At 52.1% G+C, this 25,453-nt stretch overlaps 2 protein-coding genes across 8 annotated transcripts in view; one reads left to right on the top strand and one right to left on the bottom strand.

Annotated features, from left to right (window-relative positions):
* LOC147575923 (liprin-alpha-1-like) overlaps positions 1-25,453 on the bottom strand; it is a 547,540-nt gene that overhangs the window by 98,717 nt on the left and 423,370 nt on the right. The gene's annotated exons all lie outside the window — the stretch shown is intronic.
* Positions 1-25,453, top strand: part of LOC147575926 (liprin-alpha-1-like) — a 360,673-nt gene that overhangs the window by 79,507 nt on the left and 255,713 nt on the right. For 6 of the 7 annotated variants that reach the window (XR_015241603.1, XM_086679725.1, XM_086679724.1 and 3 more), the window contains 5 exons: positions 9,796-9,906; positions 10,549-10,686; positions 12,208-12,354; positions 13,858-13,992; positions 15,569-15,652. Coding sequence is in view for 6 of the 7 variants with exons in the window: in XM_086679725.1 (XP_086535851.1) it covers positions 9,796-9,906; positions 10,549-10,686; positions 12,208-12,354; positions 13,858-13,992; positions 15,569-15,652 (615 nt within the window). In the remaining variant the exon portion in view is untranslated. Of the gene's footprint in view, positions 1-4,774; positions 4,980-9,421; positions 9,524-9,795; positions 9,907-10,548; positions 10,687-12,207; positions 12,355-13,857; positions 13,993-15,568; positions 15,653-25,453 lie in introns of those variants that run through there. The other variant, XM_086679728.1, reaches the window with a different exon arrangement.

Here is a 25,453-nt window from a genome sequence, read left to right as displayed (position 1 = left end):
CTTTCCTATAGTTGAGGAGACTGGGAAGTTCTCAAGATCAAGGCATCTGCAGATTCAGGGTCAGGTGAGAGTCAGCTTCCTGGTTCATCGACAGCCTACTCCTCCCTGTCCTCAAGTGGTGGCAGGGGTGATGGTGCTCTCTCAGCCGCCCAGGACTGGTCATCACTGGAAGTCTCCCTGTCTTCATCCCATCACTGTGGGCGTGATGAATTGTTGGGGTAAATGAACTGTTAATCTAATGCGATCCCTAAATATGCCCTGCAGTATTTCAGTCCTTTCAGATGAGTTCACTTTCCTAATGGCCTGGCATATATTCGTTTTCATGAACTCTTCCTTGGCCACGTGCAAATAATGTGTATTGGGGGGAATGCAGTATTCTCTTATTTATACGTTAGATGAAGTTTGTTAATGACAGAATTCAGATTTTAGTGACCACTTTAAAGCAAGTAAGGAATAGGCGAGAATGAGTTTAATAATATTACTAACAGGTATATCCAAAATATCATTTCAGTGTATAGCCAGCGTGAGGGAGACTAATGAATGCTTTTGCGTTCTCTTTTATCACATTGTCTTTAAAATGTGGTGTGCATTATATACTTTCCACACGTCGCACTTTGAGGAGCCGCATTTCAAGGACTTGCAATAAAGCACGTGACCGCATATTGGACAGCCCCGTCCCACTCCTTTGATTTTTCTGTTGTCGTCAGTTCTGTCAGATACTGAGAGATGTATCGTTAAGTCTCCCATAATGCTTATGGATGTGGCTCTTTTCCCTTTTCTATGTTTGTCAATTTTTCTGTATTTCGAGATTGCGTTATCGGGTATATGCAAGGTTAGAAGTCTTGTGTTCCTGGTAAATGGAACTTCCATCGTGAAATGTTCCTCTTGGTCTCTAGTAGAGCTTTTTGCTATAGAGGTTAGTTTATTGGAGGGTCCCAGTGGTCACATCAGTTTTCTGTTCGGTTGGGTTTGCCTGGGGATCTTTTCCTTCCACCTGTCTGTGATCTTACGTTTTAGGGTGTACCTTTGTGACCAGCGTATGCTTAGTTTCCTTCTAATGAATTTGACACTCAAACTTTTCCTTGGAGTATTTGTGCACATGTAATGACTGATACGTTAGTTTACACGTACTGTAGTACTAGTTTCTTCTTTGTCCCAGCTGTTGTGTGTTCTTTTGGTCTCTAGCCTTCCTTTAGAAGTAGGAGGGAGTTTTTAATTGTACACTGATCTGTTAGGTAATTGGAATATATCTATTTCTAGAGGCAGGTGCATTTTAAACTGACCCCTGCCTGATTCAGGACTTGTACTGCTTCCCTGACACTGCTCTCTCCTCTTAGTTTTTCTTTGTTTTAAGATTTATTTGTGTTTTGAGAGAGACATAATACAATCGGGTGAGGGGCAGAGCAGAAAGGGAGACACAGAATCTGATGCAGGCTCCAGGCTCTCAGCCATCCGCACAGACTCTGATGGGGGGCTCCAACTCACAAAACGTGACATCGTGACCTGAGCAATGTCGGACACTCAACTGACTGAGCTACCCAGGCGCCCCTGCTCTTTTCTTGGACACTTGAACCACACTGAACTCCCCTTCACCTTTTGTTGGCTAATATTTTTTAGTCTTAGATGGATTTTGGCGTTGATGTCATTGTTTCGTGCACTTAATGCTTGTTAAGGTTTGTTCTCATAGTTACCCTTTGTTCTGCAAGCCTTGTTTTTTCATATTTCTGTCAGAGACTACATTTCTTTTTTGCAACGAGCTGCTTTAATATTGCTTTTAGTTTGTGTCTGTAGTTGATGTGTAGTCATGGTGTGTGTGTGTGTGTGTGTGTGTGTGTGTGTGTGTGTTGTTTTTGTTGTTCCGTTTTTGTTTTTGCTTCTGTTTTGCCTGAAAAACATCTTTACTTTGCCTTCACTGTGAAGAATGTTTCTGTTAGGTAAAGACTTCCAGGTTGGTGGCTATTTTAGTTCACCTTTCATACATGCCAATCCATCATCTGGCTTCATTTGCTGTTCTTGAAGAGTCAGCTGGTAGTGTTGTTGTCGTTGTCCCATGGAAGGCGGTATCTTTGTCCTCTCATGACTGTTAACATCTTTTTGCCTCGGGTGTTCTTTGTGGAGTCACTCTCATGGTTCTTTTATCAGTTTTGATTCTTATCTTTGTAGCGAGGTGGTACTACCCATTCTGTGTTTCCTCTACTTTGTGGGTTCCTATTGGACCTTTGTACCATATCTTCTGTGTCTTTTGGGCTTCTGTATTTTCTGGACGTTTTCTCTGTGTATGGTCTAGATATATTTTTACCTAACTATCTTTCAGTTCACTGAGTCTATTCACCTGTGTCTAGTCTGATGTGAAACCCACCGACTGAGTTCTTCATGCCATTAACAAGATTTTTTAGTCTTTTAATTGTGTTAGAGAGCTAGACAGACTGGGAGCAAGGGAAGAACAGAGAGAGAGGGAGACACAGATGCCGAAGCAGGCTCCAGGCTCTGCACTGTCAGCACAGAGCCCAACGCGGGGCTCAAACTCCCGAATCACGAGATCATGACCTGAGCTGAAGTCAGATGCTTAACCAACTGAGCCACTCAGGCACCTGGAGATCTTAATTTTAGCTCTGGTAATTTGCAGTTGGAGAATCTGTTTTGAGTCTCTGAAAATTTCCCATTTGTCAAGAATGGTTTTTGGACAGTTGACTTTTGCATCCAATAACTCCAGTCTATGTGTCTCCTCTTGGTCTGTTTCTCTTCTTTCTTCTTTGGGTCGATATGACCTGTTTGTTTGTTTTTTTTTTTTATGTTTATCTATTTATTTTGAGGGAGAAAGAAAGTGAGAGCAGGGGTAGGGGTAGAGGACGGGGGAGAGAGAGACACTGTTGAGGAGAGGCTCTTTTCTGTTCAGTAGAGAGCCCAACACAGGGCTCAAACTCACAAACGTGAGCCGAAACCAAGTGTTGGTCACTTAAACGAGTAGACTGAGCTATCCAGGTGCCTCTCTTTTTTTGTTTGCTTGTTTGTTTCTTTCCTTTTCTTATGAAAAGAATTTTGTTTTAATATTATTTACTTTTGAGAGAGAGAGAGAGGTAGAGACAAAACTTGAACAGGGGAGGGGGAGGCAAAGTGGGAGACACAGAATCCAAAGCAGGCTCCAGGCTCTGCACTGTCACCACAGAGCCCGACGCGAGACTCACACCATAACGCGTCAGTTCATGACATGAACCAAAGTGGGATGCTTCCCCGACTGAGCCACCCAGGCATTCCTTTCATTTCCTTGCCTTGCTTTGCCTTCCTTTCCCTTCCTTTCCTTTCCTTTCCTTTCCTTTCCTTTCCTTTCCTTTCCTTGCCTTTCCTTTCGTTTCCTTGCCTTTCCTTTCGTTTCCTTTTCCTTTTTTTCTTTTTTCTTTTCTATTCTTTTCTTTTTTCTTCTTTTTTCTTTTCTTTTCTTTTCTTTTCTGTCTTTTTGTTGTCTTGTCTTATCTTGTCTTTTCATTTCTTCTTTGTTTTTATTGTTGTGCTGGACTGTATGGAGAAGCATAGAGGCTCTTCGTGTGCTTGTATTCCTTCAGCATTTCATCCCACACACCCCGAGTGCGGCGGTTCTTGGGCCCACTCAGGCGTGAGTGAGTTGAGACCGGGGCTCAGTCTTTGTAAGGTGCAGTGTGAGCTGGGCTCACGCTGTCCCCCACCCCCGTGTAGACCTCCAGGGTCTCCATTTGGAGGCCTGGAGTATTTCCGAGGACCCGTCCTTGATGCTAGCTCCCAAAGCCCCGTTATTTTCTCCACAGCACAATGAGATGATGGAAGGGTCAGCTTCTCAGGCAGTGCTTGCCGAGTGCCGGGCTCCTTTTCTGTGCCTCCCTGTGCTGTCCAGAGCTCGGTTAGCTGCCACTTTCTGCTTGCCTTTCTGTTAGGTTTCCTTTGCAGCTCGTTGGTATCTTGCCTCCAATCCCTGAGGAAATTCAGAATCCTCACATGTCTTGAGGGAGAGAGAGGACTCTGAACATTAGAGTTGGCTCAGCGGGCTTCCCTTTTGTTGGGGTCTCGGTCCTCCCAGTTGGGACTGCCTCGGGGTCTCCTTGATGCCTTCAGAGATGCTTCAAATTGAACTCATCTTTCCTAGTTCATGATGTGTTGATTAACAGGCTACTCACATGTATAAGAGCAAGCCAGGGAAGACTGAGAAGTCATAGCAAACATTTTGGTCCTCAGCATTTGTTACAGGAGAAAACGAAACCCAGTAGTCCTTGCCTAGTACCCGTCGTTCTTCTAAAATGACCATCCAGTTTGCCCACACTCAGCCAGCGTCCATGGGGTGGTGATGGTGTCAGCCTCCCAGCTCCCTATCCCCCACTGCCACGGCCGCCCTCCTCCCCTGTCAGGTGCCTGCCCAGGGCAGGCTTTGTGATTACGGGCTGGCTATGGCAGGGCAACTAGATGAAGTGGATCGCTTAAGTGACGCTTATTCTGGGAGTGTTTGATCAGTGTTGTTTGTATTCTAATTTTCGTAATGTTTATTTACTATTTAGAGAGACAGAGTGTGTGGCCAGGGGAGGCGCAGACAGAGGGAGACCCAGAATCTGAAGCAGGCTGGGGGGGGGGGGATGCCCCTCAAGCGTACAGGGTAGCCCCCACAAAAAGGGCTTCTGTGTTGGTGCACCCGAATCATCTGCAGAGACACAACCACCCACCCTTGTTGAGCCCTTTTGTGACTCTGCACCATTGTGGTCGCCAGGCTCTGGCTGCTGTGCTCCTCGGAGAGGGTGGTGGAGGCACATCTGAGAAGAGTGTATCTGGGCGAGTGAAGGGGTTAGGAGCAAATGTCGCTGACTTGCGCACTGTGGTTCCGGAAAGGCCTTTTCCGGAGAGGTCGCTCGGGAGCTGAGGCTGACCGAGCACTCTCCCAGCAGTCTGACTCCGAGGCCAAAGGCCGGGGTCAAGGAGGAGCTTGGCTTTGTTGTGAGCGATGGAAGCGGAAGCGGAGCCAGGTGAGGCACCAGGCAGCTGGCGTTGGGACGGAACCTACCCCGTAAGGAGTTGGGTTTTCCGATAAGGGCCTGGGGTCGTTGTGTCCTCAGGGGGAAGGACTGGCATGATGGATTTGAATGTTTTGAAAGCTGGTGCTGGTTCTGTGTGGATAGTGGGTTGGGGGAGGAGACAAGAATGGATGCAGTGTAGACGTCATTGGGTAGAGTGGCTCCTTCTAATGTGTGGGTTGAGCTCTAAGATTCGTGTTTTAGGCAACAGGTACAAGCCCCTCACATCACCCATCACATAAAGCACAGGACAGTGTGCGTCTTTATATCCTTTACAGAACTGCGTAATGTTTAAAAGCAGCGTGTGTAATTTTACGTGTGTGGGTACAGGGCGTACACTAAAGTATTCACCTGTTCTGGAGTGCATGGCAGGCACGGTATTAGGTGCTGAACCCTATGTGCTGCAGTTACCTCGCCCAGAGACGTATGCGGTTTTACGGAGAGCAATAGAAGGGCATGGGAGTGTGTGGTTCGGTGGAATAGGGGGAACGTGTGCACAGTGCGGCTGCAGGATGGCCGTTTTGTGCCATGGGTCGGCGTGGGTCAGACTCGGGGAGGCGGTTTTCCTTGGGAGGTTCGGCTGCCCTGTGTTCTCCTTCATGCACGCCACTCTGTCTCCCGGACGCCTTTCCAAGCACCTCGTAGTGAAGCTCCATCTGGGCGGACTGTGGGCTCTTTGAGTTCCACACGGGCCACCACCCTGCCCCCCCCACCTGTGCCTCCTCCTGGGAACAGAGCAGCTTGCTCCCTGGTCCGGTGGTCAGAAGCCAGGGAGATGGCTTTGCCTCTCTCCTGCTCTTCCCTCTCCCTGCTGGGCCGTGGGTCCTGTGGCGTGGAGCTTGCCTGTCTTTATGTCAGATCTTACTGCCCTTATGCCCGTGTGAGGATAGGCTGTCCAAGTGCACACAAGTCTCGCACACGACGTTCCTCCTGATGAACGCTTAGGTGGTGGTGACACACATGCGTCCCGGGTGGCCTGGCTGCATGCTCCCTCGATTTTCACGCACAGACGTGTGCATGGCAGGCGAAGTGGTTCACTGAGCACCTTGGTGAGGATTTGCTGTCTGGAAAGTGGGGGTGGGTCCTCACAAATGTGCTGATATGCAGACATGCATGGGGTGGGGGGGACCCGCTAGATGGGGCTGTCTTGGGCCTTGGGGCCTGGCGGTATGGGGGTGGAGGCGGGCACTGTCTGTGCAGCTTTCCAGAAGGGCCTTTCTGTTCCTGGCCAGTGTTTCCATAGACGGCTGGCTGGCTTTAGTCCCAGCGCCCTTGTCATGGAAGGGTCCATGTGGGAAAGGAGCCGAGACTCTGCCGGATCACTCCTGGTGGCAGCGTGCTTTCCAGCGATGACACTTCCGTCCCGCCTTCCTCGCCCTCCGTCTGCTTCACCAGATCTCCTCTCTGTGCTGTCTTCTTCTGTGACCTCCTCTGGGCTTTTCTCTGTGCTCGTGACCTTCTGTAGGATACGCATTTTGAATCCCTGCATCCCCCAACTCTTTTTCTTTTTCTTTTTCTCTTTCTTTTTCTTTTTCTTTTTCTTTTTTTTTCTTTTTGCCATATGCACAGTGTCATTCATGAGTTTCCTGATTGGCTGTGTCATAGGTCCTGGAAATCACGCACGTCGTATGGACAGTCATCTCTAGCAGGGATTTCTTGATTGTGTTGGGCTTGACGGTTTCCCCAGAGTTTTTTGTAACGTCCCTTGGCATCTTCCTGACTTTCATAATGTTCCCTCTGTGGCGGTTCTCTTTGGTAGCATTGACTGTCCTTCTTGTAACGTGCCTGTGTCATGAACCTCACAGGTCCTCGTGGCCCCTGGTCCGCAGGCTCACTTAGACCCGCTGCGCTCCGGAGCGAGTGAGCCGCCAAGACACGTTTGGTGGTGACCCGTGGGGTTCTGGGTGGCCAGGACATTGTCCAATGTCAGAAGAACTTTGGAGGACAGTCCCTTGCTTTCAGTGTACTTCCTGAGTTGACGGACAGAGCCGGGATGGAACTGCCCCAGGGCAAGGGCTCTGGTTGTGCAGCCAGACCACTGGCCACTGGCACTTGTTGCCTTCAGGACCCTGGGGTGAGCTTCCTACACAGGGCCAGCCGCCCTGCTCACACCCCCACCTGTAGCCGCTCATTCGGTAGCTGCTTCACCCCTTCCTACCCAACATCTTGGTGCTCACTTGTCTTTCTCGTGAATAAATGTCGTTTGTGGCATTTTCCCCCCGACAGGGCACCTCCTGCTGCATGAAAAACCCGTGCAGGCAGCCATGGTCTCCTCAACTGATTTTCTTGGGTTTTCACTTTTTGCGTTGGAGTGGTTGACATGCGGTGGATGGTAGTTCCTGCTTCTCTGCAATCTTCTCTGGGGCGTCTGGGAAACTGTGTCCTTCTTCTTCGTGGTGGAAGCTGCTTCTCCTAGCGTCTGGACCATTTTCAAAGCCAAACCCCTTTCTAAAATCACCAAGCCATCCTGTGCCTGCATTGAAATGTGCCAGTTTTCGATCCTTCCCTTCCTTCTGCCTTACGTCGTGATGTCAGGTCTTCACTTGTCTTGCAGTTTGAGTTGCGTCGGCAGGTGTGCCCGTCTCACAGCAGTCCTACATCCACAGAGATGCCACATCTTCCGCACCAGACACAAAGATGTCTCACCAGTAGCACCAGGTTTTTGCATGTGCTGGGGTCGCCGCAGGGAGAGAGCTTCGAGACTTTCCCTTTCTTTGTGCCTCCGTGGTCCTCACGCTGGCCGGCTGGCAGCTGCAGCTGTGGACCTCAGTACATGTCAGGCCATTCAGCCTTTTCTTGTCACACCATGAGTCTTCTCTGCATCGCGGGAGCACGTCCGGCATCCCTGGGCACACTTCGAACGGGTCCCAGGCTGTAATTAAGGTTCATGGTATTGCCCTTAACGCGGTGAAAATGACGCAGGAACCCTGAGAAATCACTTCTCCTGTGGTGCTTGATGTACTGGAGAAAGGAAGTGCTTACCAAGAGCTGAGTAGCAGATTCGTGGATTCGTGCAACACCTGAGGGGACCTCAAGAGCAACAGGAGGTGGTGCACACTTCCCCCAGAGGACAGCGTCTGCTACAGCTCGTGTTATGCGGTTAGGACTTAATCCTGCGTCTCCACATTTGTTTGCCTTTCTCTTGACTGCAAATGGCACCATGTAGGTACGGTCAGTTTCTGTGTGCAAAATGATACGTTTTATCTTGTCAGAGTAGGTTTGTGTATGTTTTCGGGGAGGAAATGCTCTAATAGCCTAGTATCTGCGTATATTTCATGCACTCGTGGCCTCCCTTTTACTTACTAGGTTTGATACTTCGTAGCTGCTCAGCTCATCTGCCAGTCTTTCCAAATGTCACACACCTCCAGAAGAGTTTCCAATGCATTTATTGGAACAAAAATCCCCACATAGAAACGGGCCTGCACAGTCCTACATCAAGGATCAGATAGGCTTCTGTGGGTTCACCTTGTCAAGTCAGATTGCAAGGAACGTGGTCAGTTCTGTGGTAACATTCCCGTTGATTTGGAAAGGGCTACTTTATGAAAGAAATTGAAGTATGTCACCAGTTTGTACTTGGATTTTCCAGAATTGCTGAAATCAACAACTCTCCTTATTTGGAATGTCAGTTGTTAAGTGAACGTTTGTCCCCTCGTTTGTCCTACAGAGACAAAAGCTCTGGGGCGCCTGGGTGTCTCAGGGCATTAAGCGTCTGACTCTTGGTTTCAGCTCAGGTCATGATGTCATGGTTCAGGGATTGAGCCCTGCACCGGGCTCTGCGCTCGACTGACTGGAGAGTGTGCGTCCACCTCCTTGGAGCCCACCTGTACGCCATGTCCTGGGCGGGCGCTCAGTATTGGCGTGAGAGAAGCCCCACGCGGGGTGGTGGGCCCTGGCATCACTCTCCTCAGAAACCCTTCCTCCATAATATTTCCTGCTTGACTAAGGAAAGAAGTCGTAAACTCGCCCTTTCGTCAAGAGTCCTACCATCATTTTTGAAAAGTCCATTGGGTGTGGTTGAGTCTGATTGAGCCAGGGGTTCAGGCTAAGACAGCAGCTTTTGAGTACCGTCAGCCTTTCCCCACTGCCGCTCCACAAGCCTGCTTGGCAGACGAGGCCAGAGGCTGCGGATGGGCAGGAGGCTTCTCGGCCGCTTGCTCCCGAGTCAGCAGAGTTCCTGAGTCCTAGACCTGCCAGGCACCTGAAAATGTCCGTCCCCTTGAGTGTCGGTCCCTCCGAAAATCCCCGGGACTCCTGTGGGTGGTGAGGAGGGGACTGGTGTGTGTGATGCTACTTGAGGGCGGTGGGTGCTGGGCCTCTGGAGGGCCACGGAGGCCTGGTGTGCTCTGGTAAAGACCCCCTGTGTCTCTCCACTTTTGTCCCCTCTCCGACCCCAGGAGTGTGCAGCTCTCGCTGCAGAGCTCCACACCTGCAGGGAGCAGCTCGTGCAGAGAGAGGAGGAGATCGCCAACCTGAAGGCGGAGAGAAACAACACCAGGGTCAGTAGGCGCACTGCCAGTGTCTTCAAACACGGGACACCATTCACTCCCCTTGTCCGCAATGTCCCCGTGGAGTTGGCTGGGACCTATTGTTCTCAAACCTTGTTTGATCCGTGAGGAGGAGTAAGGCTCTTTTAACACATTGGCGGGGACGGCTCCCTACCTGGGAACTGAATTGAAGGGATTCAGACTTGGTTTTGCATTTGGTGAACTTGAGGCCCGGAATTGAAGGTGTTCTTGAAACACGGTTTTCCTTTTGCCTCTCCCGCCAGCTGCTGCTGGAACATTTGGAGTTCCTCGTCTCCAGGCACGAGAGAGCTCTTCAAAAAACAGTCATACGGCGACAGGCGAAGACTCCGGCCGGCGTGTCCAGTGAGGCGGAGGTGCTCAAGGTCCTCAACTGCATATTGGAGAAGGACAAAACCGAGGCTGAAACGGTGTGCCTAGCCACGGCGGTTCTCAATTTGTGCACATGCTGTGTGTTCTAGGCACACTTTGTGTGTTTGTGTGACTGGGGTTTCCTTTTCATCTTCTTGAATTCTTGTAAGAAGACAGGTCTGTATGGTTAAAAAGCAGTAGTTGGTGGAAATGTTGTGTGTATCGATTGGCTAGTACAAATTGCATAATGTAATTTATTTGGGGGAAGATTTGTCTCCAATGTAAAATTGAAAGCGGTTAACAAGCAAGTCTGTGAACAGGAGCATCCGTGAAAAACCTTACCAGCATTCTGTCATGTCATTTGAGGCGAAGGGGATCTTAGGGTAACTGTATAGTAAGGACTAATGAAACACCTCTGTGTACCAACTCAATCCCTTTGTTTCCAGGTGAGAGAGCAGTTACGTGTGGCACTGGAGGGGTGTAGTTTCGTAGAAGAAGAATTAGGGGCCACTCGCAGAGTTCAGCTCCAGACATCACGCCAGGATTTGATTGGAGGGGGTTTCCTTTTTATCCATTGTTTTTAAAACAACGTATGAAGACTAGCAGTGGGGGCCCTCACATGTTGCTTCCCTTTCTGAGTTTCAAAGGTGCAGAGCCAGATGAAAGAGCTCCTGGCTACCCTGTGCACTCTCGTGGCCAAGCTGGAAGAGGACCTAGACATCTCCAGGAAAGACCTCATCCTTTCTGAAGCAATGAACACCATATTACAAAGAGATGTCCGTGAAGTGAGTGTCAGTTGAAATGGCCACGCCGTCGTCGAGCCAAACGTGGGGTGTTTGGTTCGGCCTTGCCCAGTGTGTCCTTCGTCTCCCACGGGTTTTGAACGTTTGGAGTTTGGTAGAAGTAGCAGCAGAACGGGACGTGACTCCGGGGCCTGGGCGGGCTGCCTCCCCATCTGCGTGGTGGAATCTGTCCTCCCTGGGCTCTCCCCTGCCGAGGCCTGGCGGGCAGGCGGCGGAGTGGCCTCGGGTGTGGCGTGTGGGCCACCTGAGCTTGGCCCATGCCGTGCTCTCGGTCCATTTTGGGAACACACTCGGCACGTAGGAACCAGCGTGGTGCTGCCAGGGCGTTTCCGGGGGCACGACCTTGCGGGGGCGGCTCTGCCAGGGGCCGTCACGGCCGCCTCTGCCGCCCTGCCCTCCTCCCAGGGGTTCCGTGCTCCTGGTCGTGACGGTCAGAGTGAGCGAGGGGTAGCCCGCTGGTCCTGGTGTAAGGTCATGGAGGAGTGCGGCCGCTTCTGCACGTGTGGTCGTCGATGGGAATCTGATCATTGTCACAGAGGACTAGTAAGGGTAGGATGGTTTCTCTGTGCCTCCTCCTGTCACTGTGAGCTGCCCTTTGCGGACAGTCCCCGCACACCCCACCCCCAGCCCAGCAGTGCCACCTCGGGAAGACCCTGTCAGACCCTCGAGGGTGTAAGTGCACGAGCAGTCTGTTTAGTACCTTAGTGTGGGTGAGATCGGGTCGGAATTTAAAACAAAAGTATTTGCAGAAATTATAGAACCTGTTCAGTGAAGTTGTTGTTTGGCAGAGGTGGGGAGAGACCCCTCAGCAGAGTTCAATGTGCAGAGAATTTAGAAAATCCTTTCTTAGGACTCATCACTTTCACTCTTGAGACTGCTGACATAAATTGCTTAGGAAACACGGAGGGCTGGAAGAGGAATCTTTCGGGTGTTGGACAAGAAACGCAGGGCAGGACGTTCTGGTTCCATTTGCAGTGTCAGATACCATGGGATACAATGTTGTTACAGGGTTAGGCTATAGAAGATGACTTCCAGTTATATGAAAGGTGGAGTTTGGCTTCCATTTGTTACCACTGCTGCTTCAACTTTGTGGTAATTGGATGAGATTTCATCCGCCTTTTCCCCGGGAAAAAGGATGGTTGTCTCATGGTGTGTGCCTCCAGAGGCAAGTCGCTGTTCTGTGGAAAGCTCAACGGTGTCCGGAGGCAACCGAGGTTGTGACTTCCGGGAGACTTTCTTATCCGTTTGTCTTTGAACACATGGGAAAGAATAAGCCTGGGTAACTGGTCAGAATCCCGAGCAGCCTCCGCACTGTCGGCACAGAGCCTGACGCGGGGCGCCAACTCACAGAGCGACACCGGCTGAGCCACCCAGGTGCCCCGAGGATGCTACTTTTCTGTTTGTTTGGAAAATGAGGATTTCGCCCGGGTTTTGTGTCTGGAGTGTGTTAATGTGTCGTACGCTAATTCGTTCCCTGTTTTCCCTCTGAAATACCTGCTGTAGGCCATGGCCCAGAAGGAAGACATGCAAGACAGGATCACTACCCTTGAGAAGCGCTGCCTCAGGGCACAGCACAAAGCCACCTCTCTGCACGACCTCAAGGAGAAACTTGAAAACGAGATGGCAAAGAAGGACTCTCTGCATCGACAGGTCGTTGGTTTCGTTGGACTTCATTCCACTTTTATTAATTACAAGTCAAGTTAAGGACCAAGTGTCAATGGCAAGGTTTTAGGATCTTAGAATCTTGTGTTGACCAGCGGGGTTACTTCAACGTCCAGGGTTTAATTCTTTCGAATTTTATGGAAGCATGTTATGGGGCTCCCCTCCTTGATTCCTTCTTTGTCTTGTCTTACATGCACGTTACTCTGTTGCCTGTCAGCACTGTTTCCAAAGGATCAGGGAGTGGCCGGGAATGTGTAGGCAGCTGGCCATTTTGGGTAGTACCTGAGATCGGGGGGAATGGCAGGTGCAGAAGCACAGTCTGGCGTGAGGATGTGAGACCCTGTGTTTTGGGAAGCAGCACGTCTCTTCCTTGGTTGTCTCAGGTCATCCGGCATTGAACAGGAAAACCACATCCAGCTTCTTGGAAACAGAGTGAGCTTTGTCTGGTGTGTTTGTCAAATGCGTCAGTCGACCCAAAATGATAATCAAAGTGAAATACTAGGAAGCCATTAAAATGACATGGAGGAATGCTGTTTGGAGGGTTTTCAAGCATGATACGTGGTCTGTATATACACACAGAGCTATATGCACACAGAAGATGGAAGGAGTCTCTGGGAACACACGTTAACCTTGCAAAAACCTCACCTTATACATGATTTTTAAAATGACTTTATATATTTTTAATGCTTATTTATTTTTGAGAAAGGGAGCCAGAGTGAGAGAGAGAGAGAGAGAGAGAGAGAGCGAGCATGAGCAGTGGAGGGCAAGAGAGGGAGAGAGGGAGACACAGAATCCAAAGCAGGCTCCAGGCTCTGAGCTGTCAGCAGAGAGCACGAGGCAGGGTTGACCCCATGAGCTATGAGATCATGACCTGAGCCGAAGGTGGACGCTTAACTGACTGAGCCACCTCGGCTTCCCTAAAAGTCCTTTAACAAAAAATCTCGTGTCTAAGTTTTCCACGTTGAAGTTTTCCACGTTTTTGGTCAAGAGGGAGAGTGTTTTTGTTGAATAATGGTACACTTCCAAAAAGAACTCAACTGGCATCAGGCATGCTCTCAGAAGCTCTGTGCTGGCTGATGTGCCCACCTCAGAATGTCCTATGTAGCGAGCCCTCGGACCCCAGTATAAATATGTTTACGAAGGGTTAGGACCGAACCCTTCTCTCCTTAACTGGTCAGGAAGAGCGAGCAAGCTCCTCCAGAAGATGGGTTTTCTTTAATGTGTGGGAACTTTGTCTTTGGAAAGACTTCTTTGAAGATAGTGAAGAAGAGCAAAGAGTTTGGCAAGACATGTTTTGCGTAGCGAACGGAGGACCAAGGCAGTGGGTGACTCCTCGCAGAAAGGAAAGGTTTACTCTGAAGCACCTACCAAACTGTTGGCTTCAGTCAGAACTAACAGTAGATCTCTGCATTTAGATTTTGTTTCACTTTATTAAAAATGGAAACGGAGAGAAGACTTGCTACACTTTGATGCTTTGCCTTCATTTCCTAGACTGCGGATCAAAACCGCCAGTTGCAAGAGCGCCTGGAGGTGGCGGAGCGGAAGCTGCAGCAGACCCCGAGGAAGGCCAAGTCGCTGCCCGAGGTGGAAGCCGAGCCGGCCCAGAGGGTGGCCACCCTCTGCAAGGTGGGGCCCCCGTTTCCTTCTGGGTCCCATGGTGGGAATGTCAACTTCATGGCGGTCCGTTCTTGTATCTCATTTCTCACCGGTAACGTCGGCGTGCCAAAGTCCGCGAACCAGCTGAGATCTGTTTTCGGTGCTTCTTTGTCTGACATTGGAATGCTTTTCAAACGGCAGGCATCATCCCCAGTTTTGTTCCCTCCGGTTTTGTCCGACGTGTGCAGTTTGCCGTTGGCTGCATCTAAGACTCACTGCTTTTCAGAGTTAAGTCAGCGACTCAAAGCTCAAGATAGTAGCCTTGGGCAAGAGAAGGACAGGGGTGCCTGGCCGGCTCAGTCAGTGGAGCTTGGGACTCTTGATCTCAGGGTCATGAGTCTGAGCTCCCCATTGGGTGTAGAGCTTACCGAAGGAAAAAAAAAAAAACAAAAACAAAAAAAGCATAGAATTTTTCCGAGAAATGAGAAAATCCTATCCTCTTTCAAACACAATCGTTTTTTTATTTAAAAAATTCTTAAATGTTCATTTATTTTGAGACAGAGAGAGAGAGAGAGAGCGCGAGCCTGGGCACATACATGAGCAGGAGAGGGGCAGAAAGAAGGAGATAGAATGCCAAGTAGGCTCCATGCTATCAGCACAGAGCCTGACACAAGGCTCGAAGCCCCAAACCTTGAGTTCATGACCTGAGCTGAAGCCAAGAGTCAGAACCCGACTGACCGAGCCACCCAGACACCCCTGTAAGAAATAAATCTTTAAGGAATTCACTCGGAGGTTCCACAAATAGAGTCGAGGAACGTGCCAGACACAGTCCCTGCCCTCCCAGTTCTCACAGCCCTCACCACCCACAGAGGAAGGCAGCAGTTGAAGAGGTAGTTTCCAGACATGATGTGGGCGGTGCTGGGATCGAGTGATGCACACAGGACGAGGGAGCCCATGACTGGGCAGCCAGTCCATCCTTCCGGAACCTGGGCTGAGGGAACCTGTAGCAGGGAGCCTGTCGGTGCTTCTGTGTCACCGGTTCCAGTGCAGTGAGGGTCCCAGTGGGAAGGGGGGTGGTTTCGTCACGGGATAATGACCCTCAAGGCTGCCATCAAGTCGGGCAGGCGGCATTGGGCGCCCACAGGCCCAGGCTCCAACAGAGCCTCTCCTCCTTTGTGATCTGCATGTCAAGTCTCCATTTCTTTTCTCACCTGTCCTCTCTCCTGTCCCTGGTCAGCCGTGTAGCCCGACCCTTTGTCTTTGGACAGTGTGCTGCTGAGGAAGCTAAATTGTTGGAAGTAACTTCCCAGCTTAGGAAGGCAGCACGCCTGTTTGCTCTTTCCGCTTGCTGCTTCCTCCTGTCCGTGCTGAGTGGCCAGGGGTGTCTCCCGGGGGACGAGGCACCGTCCAAGGATCCGGGACCCGGGGTGGGGACGAGACCATTGCCTACCCCCGGTCACCAGCATGGAAGCCCACTGCTTCCCACTGGCACGCATGAGGCCTGTAGGGACTGTGAGCAGGCAGAAGGCCGCTCACAGCATGTCGTGCGTAGGCACAGCGTGTGTGGTGGGGCAGCCAGCTCTTCTGACCCTGCTGTCGCCCGCAGGCCGAGCAGAGGGGTGGCAACATCGAGGAAAGGCTGCGCCAGATGGAGGCCCAGCTGGAGGAAAAGAACCAAGAACTGCAGCGGGTACGTGTCCGGGCGGAGCAGCCGCGCACCTGGCGGTGGTTGAGGATGAGGCGCAGGCTGGGGGTGTGGGGGTAGGGAGTGGTCCCTTGTTTCCCACTTCTCCCCACGTGGACGCCAGGCCCCTTCTCGATCCCATCAGGGGTACAGTGCACTCTTGTGCGAGTTGGATGCTAGTGAACACTGCTAGCCTGTGGACAATGTTCTCTGGACGCTGGGGCCCCGTAGGCAGTGCCGCCTAGGGGTGGAGGCACCCGCACAGCCCACTGTGCCCACCAGCTCGTTAGCAGCTACTCACGGTTGACGCGGGACCTCGTGGGTGTCCCTTGGCCAAAGCGGAGGTACTGGCCTGGGGTAGGGCAGCCTAGAGGAGGGGTCTCCTTCCTTAGGACATGACACCGAGGTCCTGAAATCAGGTCACGGGCCTGACCTTGGTCCCCACATCCTGAATTTCTACTTGAGATGTAAAGGCACAGGTCGGGGTAGATGTTCCTAAGAAGAGGAATAGCGTCATCGAGCCTTGACGAAAGGGAGGCCCGTGTCCCTTGAATCCCCTGAGATTTTTCCCTGTGGGAGCTGGTCGGACGTCAACATGAAACACCCAGGAGACAGAGCAGGCAGCCGCCTCCCCAACTTGGGACGTCCATCCAAGGCCATCGGGTTTTGTTTTCACCAGAAAACTCAAAACACTCACCCTTAACTTACACCAGACACTCGTGTGCTTGGCCCTCAGGGTCAGAGAATAAAACATGAGTTTCCGCGGAGTGAAGCTTCTGATGCCAGCCTGACGGCTCGCGTTGGCCGACCCCAGCCCGCCATGACACATGCACACAAGCGAGCACAACCAGACGCTAGCCTCTTGGGCCGAGAATTCCACCTCACCTACTTAGAGAAGCACTTCATTGCCTTTAGGACTGTATGGTAGTTTGGAGGGACAGGTGTTGAGATAAGGATTCTATTATAACTGAGACAATTCCAAGGACACTTTTAAGCTGCTTTGCTTGAAAAATACTTGGGTGCTGATCCCTTCTTGTGGGGTGGCCAGGGTCTTTTCCGAGTGACGGCCGTTGCTGCGTGTGAGGTGTGGTGGTCGTGCTTTCTGTTGCCTGCTCCCAAGGAAAGAGGTGCCAGCAGGTGTGGCTTGGAGGTGAGGAAGCCCGAGCCTGGAGGGACTGTCCATTGCCTAGCCTGCGGGTGTGTCCTGTGGGCTCTTCCTCCTCCCTGGGCCCCCCGACTGCAGGGCACATGTGTACTCCGTACCCCACGGCCCTCCGCCCGGCAGGAGCCCCTGAATCCTGCCGGCCTGTCCTCGCCGCTTCTGTTTTGGGTTAATTCAGGATATGCGGTAGGAACAAGTTTTTAAACCATACGATTGATGAGAGTTCTATAAAACACAGACCCGTGAACTTGGCGGTTCCGTTCGGAAATTACTTGAGGTAAATACAAGTTTCCATTACAAAACGTTCAGGAGATGTGTGAATTTCACGAAAAACACTGAATCTTTCCCAAAGGGGATTTTTTTTTTATCTTTGGGTTTTGTCAATGGATTCATTTCTTTCCCCCTGAGGCCAGATCTGAGCTTGGGTTTCCGCCCCGGAATATGCCTCCTCCCGTGTGTAGATCAGCTGATCCCCTTGAGAATATGCTCTTTCCTGCATGTACATCTGCCTCCTGAGCCCATCTGAGAGCTAACAATGAGGACATTCGTGAGGGCCCATGCGTGTTTTGTTTCCCAGAAACAAAGGGACCTGCTAAGTGATGACCCCTGGGAAGCAGGTTCCTGCGTTTGTGTGCCCCGCTAGGTCGGTGCTGGCAGTGACGCACAAGCACGCCAAAGAGTGCCGTGGGAAGGGGCAGCCGAGGATGGCGTGCGTGTGGGTCACACCGCTGGTCATTCGCACGCCTGAGCCGGTGTTCGCACTTTGGCTTGAAGCCTGCGTCTTCTCTTTCAGGTAAGGCAGAGAGAAAAACTGAAGGAAGAGACTAATCAACATCTGTCCAGCACTATTGACAAGCTCCTTTCCGAATCTGACGAGCGTCTTCAGCGTCATCTAAAGGAAAGAATGGCTGCTGCAGAAGATAAGGTAGGCTATGAGAGACAGCGGCTGAGTGCCCCCGTCCTCACAGAGGAGACGCTCACGTTGTGATCCTGAGGAGCAGCGTGGAGCAGAGGCTAACAGCCACTGTAGAAAGTAGAAATGATTCTTTCACGCGGAAAAACTGCAGGCCTACGTTAAGTTCCCAGTGTCGTGTCCCCGCCCGACGTATGCGTGCGGGAAGGTGCGTCTCACTGTCTAGAAGAGGAGTATGGTCTGGGCCTTTACTAACTGAGACGTAACTGAGACTAACTGAGACGTAAGGAGTAAGCTAGCTTCATGCTAATCAAAGATGGGCACAGAAACAGCCATAGGCAGTATATAACTAAGGGGAGGGGCCGTGTGCCGATACCCCTTTGTTGATAGGACCCGGCGGTGGCTGGATGTGGTCGGCAGGCCCTCGTTTGCCACCCCTGTGCTGGAACCTTCAGCCTGGTTCTTGTCTGGGGAGCTAATTTCTACCTCTTTTGTCCAGACGGACCGGTAGGAGTGCGCAGTTCTGTCAAGCATTTAACCAGCTGAAAACAGAGTATCTCCTGTTCCATCTCCTGCCTTCCCTCTTTTCATCTGGGTTGGAAAGAGTCTAAGCCTGGACTCTTACACCATCATAACGGACACACTTGAGGTGTAACGGGAGGGAAGCAGTATCATAGGATCTCTGTGAGAGAAGCTCTGGTGGGGACAGTTGGATGCGGACCTGATACTACCGGTTCTGATTACACCTGTGTCCCTGTAGATGAGCCCAGAATCTTCCCTAAGATTGTCACTTGGAGACACCAGTGAGCAATGCTAATTTCACGACACACTTGTTTTGGGTAAAACCCATTATGAGGTGCGTTATTATACCCCACGTGAGGTTCTACCTTGATCACTGGGGCCAGCCTTTCGGTAGAAGGTTGTATGTGAGATTGGAAGTATATGTACGAAACTTAGGTCAGGTTTCCCAAGTGACTGAGGCATCACAGACCCTAAAAGCTAGTACAAACCAGTGTACCTGCTGCAAGTAAACGTAGGAACTTGTCATACTTACAGTCAGACAGTGATCCGTGAAGAAATTGTACATGGACAAAGGATGAGTAAAGGCTGTTACTGCAGTTTCACAGACAGCATTTCACTCTGTGGTCATGTGACGCGGTTCGTTGGTATGGCCATCGGCTCCATGCCTTGTCTGTGGTGCTGCGTTATTGTAAAGAGAAACGTAGGCATGGTCTAGCATGTGGAACGTTTGAAAGAATCAACACTAAAGGACTGTCGGTATCTTTCTCAGAAGTCTCTGTTAGGAGAAGTTGGCAATCTGAAAAAACAGTTACAAGAAATGCAACGTGAGAAGGTATTTCCGTCTCTCACTCATTCAGTGATCGGTTGAGACTGGAAAGGAGCAGGTGACCTCTGGGGCTCACACTTCCTCCAAGGCGAGCCACCACTGTGCTTTCGAGCGGCCCCACGCTCGCAAGTCTGAATGGCACGCACGTGGCGGAGTTGGAGCCGAGCAGCCTACGGGGTTCAGATTTCTGAGTCCCTTCGGGGGTTCGCTCGAAAGCTAAAATGTTCGCGTAAACCTTTCGTGGAGTGCAGCGTTGCCCAGCAGGAAGGTAACAGGTGACATGGGTGTCATCCCAAGGGTTCTCGAGGCTGCATTTGAAATGGTCAAACAGACGGGTGATGTTAGTTTTCACGCAGCCCGATGCAGGCAACATGTTATTGTATCATGTAAATAGTGTAGACATGAAGGAGCTACTCTACAATGTTTTTCCACATTCAGTCCTTGCAACCCACGGGGCGTCTCACAGTTCCATCCCCTGTGGTCGGGACCAGCCCCATTTTGGGCGCTCAGTTAGCCACGTGCGGTGGTGTCTGCGGCCTGGGACGGCACTGCCTAGGGGGTAGTTGTGTGACCAAAGCTCCTCGTCGGTTTTACTCCCTGGTGCTGCGTGTGCAGACGTGAGGCTGGGCTGCAGAGGGTCCACGACGGAGCACGTGCCTATTACACAGAAGGGCTATTCCCCCACCGCCCAGAAAGTCCTGCTCCTCTCTACATAATTAGGAAGAAGTCCTAGTGGCTCAGTGTTTCTCCTCTGTAACCTTGCTATGCCTGAGACCTAACTGTTCAGTAGGGTTTAGGACGTTCACTTGGTGATCCGGGTGTTTACTGGAGGACTCTTGGAGAGAATGGTCTTGGGGTTTGTAACTGCTGAATTTACCCAGCGTGGTTATGATGGTCAGCATTTCAGCACACTTGATGCAAGTAGTGTTTTCCATTTTTTCTTGAATTCTAATGAACCTACAGTGTGGTATCAGTTTCAAGTAGACAGCATACCGTTTCAACAATTGCACACGTGACTCTGTGCTCGTCACCATCACTGTGGTCACCGTGTGTCACCATACAGAGTCCTTAGGGTATCACGGACCGTATTCCCTGTACTGTGCTTTTCATCCCCGAGACGGCCTTATTTGATACCTGGATGCTGATGCCTCCTACTCACCATCATCTCTTTTGCCAACCGCCCCTACTCTCCTCTCCTCTGGCCACTACCAGTTTGTGCTCTGAGTTGAACGGACTCTTGATGCAAAGACTAGTTAACCTTGCTTGCAGTGAGTGTCGTTGTCATTTGCTGCTTTGCAGGATCACCTTCTACGGAAAATGGAAGCACTGAGGGCCATATTAAAGCGGGCAAGATCGAGAGGCTCTTCGCTTCACCACAGGTATGACATTTCCCGCTTCACAGATCTGTTTGAGACGCGGCTGGGGGCGGCTTCCCTCTGTCACCAGTATGACCTGAACCAGCTCATGGTTCCCAAGTAGAACCGTGGGTGTGCTATGGTATGACCCGCACCGGATCAGAGTTACACACAATAACCCTGAGTGTGTTGTAGTCTGACGCGATCCATTTTCCAGGTACCAGCTAACTGATGATGGGGCGGGGCTGGGGGGGGGACACTGCCCTTCACCGTGCCTAACATGAACCACCTCACAAACACATACGTTAGCACCTGCTGTGTATCTTCCAGAGGAATCCTTTGGCCGAATGGGCAGAGGGACTGGATGTAGCTCAGGGAGCCGGTAGCTTAGTAGGTGGCAAGAGGGAGAAGTAAAACCTCATTCCAGAGGTTAGGTTTGGAATCTCAGGAGACCGGGAGGCATGACAGAGCTCACAGCCATGGGAGGAGGAGTAGAAGTTAGGAAAAGTTCTGTTCGTGTTTGGGTGGGTTTATTTGCGGCCTCCCTCCCCCGAGTGTGGCAGTGATGGTGTGGGGCTAGGAGGGGTCCAGCCTGCCAGGTTCGGCCCAGCATCCCTGGAAGCTATGGTCCCTTCCGCAATGCCAGTGGGGTCACCATGGGAGTGCACACGTGGCCGTGGTTGTGAAGGTCACCTTGACGTCGGTGGGGTTAGCGCAGTGCTCGCAGTTTCTTATATTTTTGAAAAGACTGGAGAATGACAGGTAATCGCCGCAACTCTGTTGGGACGTTGGTGAGTCGCCTGTGAGGGAGTGGGTCAGCCGGCTTGTGAGCTGCGTCCTGCAGACAGTAAATGTCAGGAAGTTATTCAAAGGTTTGCTTGCTTCTTTGTAGGAAATATGTACCATGTGAGAGTCATTCTGGTGTGACAGTGCCTCGAGGAGCTGACTGGGCCCCCTTAGGTGCAGGAAGCAGGCTCTTGCTCCAAAGGCAGGCCCACTCAGGCCTCACTGGGGACTGTGCGGCTTCCGACGGGGGCTCTCGGGAGAGTCGAGGGTGTGCTGTGGCTGTCTGTGTTGAGCCTGCTTGTAGGAGAGACAAGTCAGGGCAGGTAGAGTCCCAAGCGGCCCTCCCTGTCCACGGAACTACTGGTGGCACAGCGAATGTGTGTCCGGAGAGAGAAGCACACAGGAAGATCCGGGCACAGAGCAGCCTCTTGGTTGGCTGACGGAGATCCTCGCCAGCAAGACACCAGTGTGCTGAGTGTCACCATTCCAGGGCTTGATGACGGGTATGTGTGAGGAGGCCAAGGGAGCAAACAGTGGATGCGGTGCAGGCCACTCGAGTGCATGTTGGAGTTCTCAAGGGGAGGGGCTGTGCAGGCCCCTGGAGGGTGGCACCCTGGGGCAGTTGCCATAAGAGGGACGTCCACGCCCGTCACCCGTCTGAGGTGAGCTGGCCAAGGAGAAGGATAGAGAGGATCCCAGTGCTCCCGTGGTTGCAGAGGCATTGTCCGTGGTCACAGGTGGCCTTGTGGTCAGAAGACACCGGGCAGGAGACCGGCTGAGGAACAGGGTCTGTTTGAAGCCGTCTCACAAAGTGATCTCTCGTGTGGTGGCAGAAGCGAGGCTGGTGGGAGCTGTGTCGCCGTGAGCGGCCGGGGGCCGGGGGGACGAGACTGAGAAGGCGGCAGGCAGGCTGGACAGCTGAGCCCTCCTGGCACGACCTCACAGCCACGTCTTCCGTTTGTGTCCTCCTCTAGCAAGATGACATGATCTGGGTTACAGAGGAAAAGAAAGGTGACGGACCAACTTGCACACGCAGGCGGGGCAGATGGGAGAGAGCTCTGGGATAGGACTGGATGCAGGGTGGTGGGGTCGGGAGCCAGGGAGCCTGAGATAGGGTGTCAGAGTCAGGGGACACACGCGAACCTCGGTGGAGCCACGAACCATGCCAGGTCCCATGCGGGGCGGCGTGTGTGGCTCTCCCCGATTGGCGATGTGTCGTGGCCCCACAGCGGTGAAGCTAGACCACCTGAGCTCAGGTGAGCAGTTGTTCTGGGAATGGGGGGACCAGAGGAGGGGAAGATGGTTGTGGCCAGCGGCCAGTTCCGACTTGGCTGTCTTAGAAACAAGCAGTACCCTGAGGCAGCACGTGCCAATGACGTTTCTTGAAAGGCCTCAGAGAAGAGCTTGAAGCACCACAGAGGAGACGCCCTGTCGTGGTGGCTCTGTCTCCAGGCCACAAGGGGTGACGCCAGGGGCCCCCTCTTTAGCTGATGTGAATCAGATGGGCGTGTTCTGTCTCCCGAGACCATAAGGATTTGTGAAATGGAAGGCAGCCTCTCTTCTTTTCCAGAGAGCGAGGAGCCCCTGGACTCCCGTGCAGGGTTCAAGTGTGGAGGGTGAGCCCTTGGCTGAGGCCGGGCACGTGGGCTGGCGGGTGCTCCTTCGCAGCTGCTGACCGCTTCGTGCCCAGATCCTTTGCTGAGGGGAGCAGCTGACAGCCCAATTAAGTGACTCCACCCTAGGGTCTCGGGGCTCCATGGAACTTTTCTGGAGACTTCTGTGGCCAAGGGGGACATTTGTCTGTTAGTCTAACTGCACAGAGGCCAGAGACGCTTTTGCCTTGGAAACACCGGGCGCATTGCCACCTCCTGTGTACGGGAGCTGCGAGGTGTGGTTCCCGAGGATCCTGCCGCGGATGCCCCTGGGGCGCCCGATAGTGGCTGGTGGAGGAAAACCTGGGGTCACCTGGCATCACAGCAAGGGCCTTGGCACATGTGGGCCGGTGGCAGGTGAAGGCCAGAGGGACGTACAGGAGTGCTTTCCGGTCAGTTGGGCAGGAGGTGGTGCAGACACGCAGGATGACAGCTTGACCGGGGGCAGGCGCTGCTCCACCTCGGGGACGTCTGGGCCGCGGGGATGCGTTGCACCTGCTGGGCCCGGGAGACCCTGTCTCCACAGGGCCCGGCTAGCGGGCTTGCACTGGAGCCAGGGGCAAGGATGCCTTCCTTGGAGACCTTTTGCTGTGACATCATGTTCCCAATTGATGGGTTCTGGCCTGGCTGACAAAGTCCACTTTTCTCTAGATAACAACCTTGGTGTGTGTGTGCGCGTGTTTGTTTGATTGTTTTCCTCCATATTTCAGGCGGACGCACGTCAGCAGCATCCCAGCTTCCAGGTTCCGTCTGGCGGACAGCCCCACGGATGCCAGCAGCACCAGCAGCAGCGCGGTGTTGCGGCGCCACCGGAAAGGCCGTGTGGCCCGTCTGCGACATGAGCCTTCCAAGGCAAGGACCTCCATCCTCTGGGGGCTCTCGTGGGACCCACCTGCCTGCTCCAATGTCACCTGCCTTTTCCTCTGTCTGTGAGGCTCTTCTGGAACTAAGGGACTGATAGGCTGCTTTCTCTTTTCCCCTTCCCCCATTCTTCTTTTGCTGCCTTAGAATTTACTTTTGAGAGCTTTTGTTCTTTCTTTGTATAAAGTAGCAATGTGGATGAAGATAGGACCTAGTGTTAAGCACAGCACAATGCAAATGAGTAAGGGTTTGAAATGCTAATGAAGGTTAAATGAACACGTGTCTTCATCGAACTTAAACAACAGAGAATTCACCTTTGGAGTTTAAGTACTTTTGTCCTTTGTCTCTTCAGCCGCCTATATTTTTAGATATTTGTGTAAGTTTTGAGCACCTGTAGTCATGGAACAAGTTTGGTGCAGATATCGTCCCAGAGCTAGGGTGCAGCATGACTGAAAAACCCAGATGAGGGGCGCCGGGTGGCTCAGTCGGTCAAGGGTCTGACTGCTGATTTCTGCGCATGTCACGATCTATGGTTTGGTGAGATCGAGACCCGCAGCCCCGCAGCCCCGCAGCCCCGCACGGGGCTCTGCGCTGACCGCGCCTGGAGCCTGCTTGGGATTCTCTCTCTCTCCCTCTCTCTGCTCCTCCCCCACTTGAAATAAAACAAAGAAGACAATAAATAGATAAAAAGTCAGAGGAGAGGCCTGCACCCCTATGTGTGCACAGTGTAGTGAGGGGAGACCAGCAGCGAATGGGAAGTAAAAGGTGAGATGTGTGTTAGTTATCTATTTCTGTTTGACAGATGATTGACGAGTCCCTAGATGGGCACCTGTGGATAGCCCCAGAGTCCAAGGGTGGCTCTCTGGGCAATTCCCAGTGTGGCAGTGGAGAGAGAGAGACAGATCTGGCAGAGAGCAAGCGGTCACAAGGTGGAAGGAGCTCAGTGAGCCAGGTGCTCAGGGAAAGGGAGACCGGTGGCCTGGTCGTGCTGGGTGGGGCCAGGCAAGGTGGAGGCCGAGGACCACGGTGGTCTGGTCCAGGAGCCCTTGCGCTAAAGCCCGCTCGCCCGAGTTCCAGAGTCTGTGTAGACACAGTAGGGGCAGATTTCTGGAGGACTTGAACTCTGGTTGGGAGCAGAGACGCAGTGCTAGCTGGAAGGAGACACAGGGCAAAAGTTCTGTGGTTTGTGTTTTGTCATTTTGCTGTTTTGCCCTGGCGCGTCTGTGGTCACTCGTGGCTGGCTCGTGTTGTTTCTCCTGTATCTTCATTTGTCATTAGACAGTGGGGTTTTGCCCCAATAGTCATAAATTGTCGTTAGCGTATCGCTGTATAGTACAGGTGGATACGGGTACGATCTAGATCATAATTTGTAAACGAAGTGTTTCTTCCAAAGAGATAAGGCACTGAGCATAGATGAACGGAAGCTCGATGCAGACAGCATGCTTTGCGGTGCCGACACTCGCGTTCAGGACTCCAAATCTCACGGGCTTACTGAGCACAAGTACTGCCTTCTACACTGAAACTCGGGACTCCTACAACGTGAAGCTGTCACCTGCCCCTAAGCCCGTTTTTATCACGTACCTGCCCAGGGCACCCTCCTGTAACCAGCACAGTGATTCGTGAGAGGTTGTCAATCCAATTCGAGGTCAGGATTTCACATTCACGTCCAGCAGGGCGTTAACAGAGTGGGTTTGTTTGGTGTTATACAAGGTGTTGCGGGAACTTCGGCA

This window comes from Puma concolor, chromosome D2 (genome assembly GCF_028749965.1).
Source record: "Puma concolor isolate L17-30 chromosome D2, mPumCon1.1.hap2, whole genome shotgun sequence".
Taxonomy (NCBI): Eukaryota; Metazoa; Chordata; class Mammalia; order Carnivora; family Felidae; genus Puma; species Puma concolor.
Note: the sequence above shows the minus strand (reverse complement) of the source record. Positions and strands in the feature narration are given on the sequence as shown.